This window comes from Hordeum vulgare, chromosome 2H, assembly GCF_904849725.1.
Source record: "Hordeum vulgare subsp. vulgare chromosome 2H, MorexV3_pseudomolecules_assembly, whole genome shotgun sequence".
Taxonomy (NCBI): Eukaryota; Viridiplantae; Streptophyta; class Magnoliopsida; order Poales; family Poaceae; genus Hordeum; species Hordeum vulgare.
This window is the reverse complement of record NC_058519.1, coordinates 591,681,724-591,687,692: the sequence shown is the minus strand read 5'-3', so window position 1 is coordinate 591,687,692 and position 5,969 is coordinate 591,681,724. Positions and strand designations below refer to the sequence as shown.

At 52.3% G+C, this 5,969-nt stretch overlaps 1 protein-coding gene across 1 annotated transcript; it reads right to left on the bottom strand.

The window, feature by feature from the left end:
• Positions 1-3,400: 3,400 nt before the first annotated feature.
• Positions 3,401-5,653, bottom strand: LOC123428681 (subtilisin-like protease 4). The gene is made up of 2 exons (XM_045112867.1): positions 4,754-5,653; positions 3,401-4,636 (listed from the first exon to the last, which is right to left on the bottom strand). The coding sequence occupies exons 1-2, from the start codon at positions 5,651-5,653 to the stop codon at positions 3,401-3,403; spliced, it is 2,136 nt and encodes a 711-aa protein (XP_044968802.1).
• Between the last annotated feature and the right edge of the window lie 316 nt (positions 5,654-5,969).

Sequence of the window (5,969 nt, the reverse complement as noted above, 5' to 3'; positions counted from 1 at the left end):
TCTTCAAAGGTGTCCGTTGAGTTAGCATAGATCAAGACTGGGATATATCACTCCGTGTGACAGATAGGTATCTCGGGGCCCACTCGGTAATACGACATCACATATAAGCCTTGCAAGCAATGTGGCTAATGTGTTAGTCACGAGATCTTGTATTACGGAATGAGTAAAGAGACTTGCCGGTAACGAGATTGAAATAGGTATAGGGATACCGACGATCAAATCTCGGGAAAGTAACATACCAAAGGACAAAGGGAATGGTATATGGGATTATATGAATCCTTGGCACAGAGGTTCAACCGATAAGATCTTCGTAGAATATGTAGGATCCAATATGAACATCTAGGTCCCGCTGTTGGATATTGACCGGGGAGTGTCTCAGGTCATGTCTGCATAGTTCTCGAACCACGAGGGTCTGCACACTTAAGGTTCGGTGACGTTTCGGTATAGTTGAGTTCTAGGTGTTGGTGACCGAAGGTTGTTCGGAGTCCCGGATGAGATCACGGACATCACGAGGGTTTCCGGAATGGTCTGGAAACAAAGATTGATATATAGGATTATTTCATTTGGCCTCCGGGAATATTTCGGGCATTACCGGCACTGTACTCGGAGTGACCAATGGGTTCCGGCTTTTTACCGGGACGGGGCCACCCACCCGGGAGAGAACCCAATAGCCCATGGGTGACGCACCAGCCCTTAGTGGGCTCGTGAGGCCAGCCCAATGGGGCTATGTCGGTTAGAAGAAAAATCAAAGGAGAAAAAAAGGGAGGTGGGAAGGAAGGAGGGGACTCCTCCTTCCCCAAACCGAATTGGAGTTGGAGTCCCCTCCTCCTCCACTCGTCTGACGCCCTAGGGGCTCTATTGAGCCCCAAGGCTAGCCCCTTCCCTCCTCCTATATATACTAGATGTTTTAGGGTTTTTGAGACACAACTTTGCCACGTGCAACCATAAACCTCTACTTCGTAGTTTTTCCTCTAGATTAGTTTTCTACGGAGCTCGGGCAGAGCCCTGCAGGAATAGATCATCACCATCACCGACGCGCCGTCACGCTGCCGGAGAACTCATTTACTTCCCCGTCTCTCTTGCTGGATCAAGAAGGCGGAGATGGTCATCGAGTTGTACGTGTGATGAATGCGGAGGTGCCGTCCGTTCGGTGCTAGATCGGGATGGATCGTGGGACCACGGTGATTTGAATCATGAAGTTGTTCCACTACATCAATCGCATTTCTTAACGCTTCCCGCTTAGCAATCTACAAGGGTATGTGGATCCGATCTCCCTCTCGTAGATGAACATCACCATGATAGGTCTTCGTGTGCGTAGGATTTTTTTTGTTTCCCATGCAACGTTCCCCAACAAATCCCTCCAATGATTCTTGCTAGTTCTTGAGAGAAAAGAGAGAGGCGATCTAGATCCACATTTCCACCAATCACTTTCTCCTTAAGTGAGGGGAACCCCTTCGGTCTAGATCTTGGAGTTGTTCGTGTTCTTCTTCGTTGTTCCTCTCATTTTCCTCCCTAGCATTAGTTGCTTTGGTGGGATTTGGGACGGAAGGACTTGGGCACTCCATGTGACCTTGCCATTGCATTTGGTGCATCGATTTGAGTTCTCCACGGTGATACGTGGAAGTGAGAAGTTGAGAAGCTTATTACCCTTGGGTACTTGGTACCCCTAGAAGCTTGGTGGTTCCTCGGAGCTCAATCATTGTGGTGTAAAGCTCCGGGCAAGCATCGGGGTCTCCAATTAAGTTGCGGAGATTGCCCCGAGCATTTGTGGTCACCTCGAAGCCATATGCCATTGCGGTGAATCTTTGTGGTATTGTTGGGAGCCTCCAATTAAGTTGTGGAGATTGCCCCAACCTTGCTTGTACGGGTTCGGTCACCGTCCTCAAGGTCCCTTAGTGGAATCCCGACAGCTTGCATTGTGCGAGGGCGTGAGGATATTACGGTGGCCTCAGTGGCATCTTCGGAGCATTGTGCCTCCACACCGCTCCAAACGGAGATTAGCATCTGCAAGGGTGTGAACTTCGGGATACATCATCGTCTCCGCGTGCCTCGGTTATCTCTTACCCGAACCCTTTACTTATGCACTTTACTTTGTGATAGCCATATTGTTTCTTGTCATATATCTTGCTATCACTTAGTTGTTTAATCTTGCTTAGCATAAGTTGTTGGTGCACATAGGTGAGCCTAGTTGTTTTAGGTTTTGTGCTTGATAAATTAATTGTTAGTTTTATTCAGCATTTGTTTAAGCCTAAATCGTAATTATTTTAAAGCGCCTATTCACTCCCCCTCTAGGCGACATCCACGTTAACACTGGAAACACACATGATTACAATATGAGTAGAATGGCTCATGTGTCGCCCCACTTCCACTACCACACAAGGAAGGTAGCCATGATTGTAACCACAATGGAGGTGAGGTCTAAAGCACCCCTTCATAAATTATTTTGTGTTGCTATAGTGTTGTAAGTTTAGGCGGGTGACTTGGTATACCATGTTTTTTTATATATAGGTATCTTGTTCTTCTGATTACCATAGCTGTATTTTTGTCATGCCAAAGTTAAAAAATTTACACAAAATACATATCTTATAATATAGCCATCATAATATTTTGTAGTCATGTTTACAACTGATTAATTTTATTTGTTTTCTTGTATTTTCCTCTATGTTTCAAGGGTTTTCAGTTTCAGTAAACACTCACTTTTATTGACGTGTACGTGCCATATTTTCTATGTGTTTGTTTCTGATAGCATTCGTTTCTTCTTCTTCCAAGATTTATGCATTCATTTCCACGGTCTCTTTATTTATTTTTTTGCTTTAGAAAAAAATATGAAAACAAATATGGTAGAATGTAGTTCCGTCCGTTCTCACACTGTTTTCATCGCCGTTGCCCTGTCGCTATGCAAGGAAAGAGCAACAACACGTTGAGAGAAAGTGTGCAAAGATGGGAGGGGGGAGATTGTGTCTACCTCCACCACTTAGTCTAGGAGAGGCATTAGTGTAGGAGAGGCATGTGGTGCGGCACCAAATGCCTAGAGGCAAACCATACCAGTGGGCCGATGGTTCAAATCGATTGTGAAGGAAACCCTGTGGACATAACATGTCAGGTGTACCCTGATAGTTGGAACCTACTTGATAGAACATGCTAAAAAGTTAAATAAGGGTAAAATGTTGCATAACTTTTACTAAACATGTTGAAATTCTCTTAAATGGGGGTAATTTGTGATAAAATGTCAAAATAGATATTTCTTCCGTTCTAAAATATCTGTCTCAACTTTGTGCTACTTCTAGTACAAACTTTACTAAGCTTAAGACACTTATTTTGAAACGGAGGGAATAGTAAATTATGATTTTACTTTTTTCTTGCATAATGATCTCCTCCTTTATTTAGTCAAAGTCTGTTATCAGTAAAAGCTGATGGAGATTGGACTCCGTATGGTGTGCTTCTCGGACACCCACCGCAGCGCACCCTGCACCACCCTTGCGCCACCCTCCCTCGGCCACACGTATACCGAGAAAGTCAGCTCCTGGTTCGCTTCGACGAATTCCAGCTGCCCTGGAAATACGTCCACGCTTACGGCGCTGCTCGGCATGTCGACCGCCGCGTAGTACACCGAAGGCACCTCCCCGACGTTCTTCACCTTGCGCCTTACGACCATCGGCGCAGTCGAATTCGAGGACGCCGGGAAAGCGACCGAGAACGACGGGTAATTCAGCAGGCGGTCGCTGATCACGATGGTCGTCGAGCAGTCGATCGGCCGGCGCGCGATCACCGACACCTGCTTGCTCGTGTACATGCTACAGAGGTAGCCGATGTAATCCTCGGGGGAGATGTCGTAGACCAGGCCAGGGTCGGCGGCCTTCATTGGGTTGACGTGTCCGGCGCCGGTGGCGAAGAGGTTGACCGCCACGCGCTGCTCGTTGAGTATGGGATTGCCGGAGCGGTCGGTGATGTCGGCTGTTGTCATCATGGCCGACTTGATCGCCGCCGGCGACCAGTCCGGGTGCTTGCTCTTGATCAGCGCCGCAATGCCGGCGAGGTGCGGCGTCGACATTGACGTGCCGGAGATGATGTTGAAGGTCGGTCCGGGGAGAACCGGCGCCGACGGTGGCCCGACCTGAAACGGCCATGCGGCGAGCACGTTCACCCCGGGGCCCGTGATGTCGGGTTTCAGAACGCCAGGGCCCTGACGGCTAGGCCCACGAGACGAGAAGAACATGATCGACGGAGCAGGTGACGTGCCGAGTAACGTACCCCTGAAGCCGATACGCGCCACCGGGAGCTGGCCTCCCAGGTAGGATTTGATGGCTACGCCGGTTAAGTAGTCGACGCTCGACGCCGGGAGGACGTTCGCCTGGGCTAACGTGTCGTAGCCTTGGGCAAACTGGTTCGCCAAGATCATGCCGACGCCGCCGGCACTCTGCACCACCTGACCTTGGTTCAGCGCCGAAATGTTTCTCGTGAGCTCACAGAGCACTATCTTGCCCTTGACGTCGACGCCGTCCAGCGAGCCGTTCCCACAGAACTCGGCCAGTGGCTTCCCGCTCGCGCCCGCGGATACCAACGGGTAGAAGGCACCGGGCACGCCGGCGTTTGGCTGGTAGAGTGACTCGCCGTGGAAATGCGCGCCGTTCCCCAGCTGCACGGTTGAACGGATGGAGCGGTCCATGGTACCCGCGGCGACGGTGAGCATCCACGGAGCCTCGTTTATAACAGTGCTCTCTCCCGGGCCGGAGTTGCCACCAGCCATGCTCACGAAAATGCCCTTCTCGATGGCGCCGAACGTGCCGATGGCGATAGGGTCTAGGTGAAAGGGCACCGACGGTCCGCCGAGAGACATGGAGATGACGTCGCAGCCGTCGCCCACGGCGGCGTCAACACCGGCCAGTATGTCGGACGCCTCGCAGCCTCCATTGAGGTCGCACACCTTGTACATGGCGACGTGCGCGCGGGCTGCCATCCCGGCGGCGGTGCCCAACGCTTGGCCGAGCACATTAGCGCCCGGCACGACGGCTCCCGCCGCGGTGCTCGCGGTGTGAGTGCCGTGCCCAAAGTCATCAACCGGCGGCACCCGCGCGTCAGTGCCGTTCGGGCCGTTGAGAGCGGCGACGAAGTTGCGCGCGCCGATGAGCTTGTTGTTGCACGAGGTGCGGTTGAAGTCGCAGCGCCCCTTCCACTTGTCCGGCGGCGCCGGCATGCCGTCGTCGCTGAAGGATGGGTGGTCTGGGAAGATACCCGTGTCGATCACGCCTACGATAACGCCGGCACCGAACTCCGACGTGTATCTCCGCCGCCCCTGCTCCACGTTCAACCCAAGGAACTCAGGCGTGTGCGTCGTCAGCGTCGTGTACGTCCGATCAGGGGTCGCGCTGAGGAACCCGGGCATGGCGGACATCGCCTCGAGCTCGCTCCGCGTCAGCCTGGCCGCGAACCCGCTGGCGACGTGGTGGTACGCGTGCACCAGCCGGCCATGGCCGGGGAGGAACGAGTGGTACCACGCCTTCCGGTCGTCCGCGGTGCCGAACACGCGGTCCTCCCCTGCTTGTACGTGGACGATGAACGTGCTGAGCTCGTCGTCGCCGGTTGCCTCGGCAGCGATCGCGAGGACAAGGAACGGGAGAAGGGAGAGCAGGGAGGAGATCCTCATGCTTTCCATGGCTTTCTTGCTTGAGATTTCTGTTAGTGTGGGAGGGAGCATGGCCTCTTATATGACGAACTAGTACGTGCTAGGCTCCTGTCACAGTACGCGTCAGGTTGCTCCAAATTCCAGCTACGCCCTGGACTAATCGTTACGAACATGGCGGGCGTTACAGCCGGTGTAGCTTTTTGCTGGTTCTGGAGCTAGTTAGCCAACGGAATGGATCGATGTTCGTAATGGCCGCCGCCCGTGATGTTTACCTTCGATCAGAACAAAGCATATCCATGTCTCCATGCGCGGGTTAGAAATTTCACATAGTATTTCGGTGCGGTCC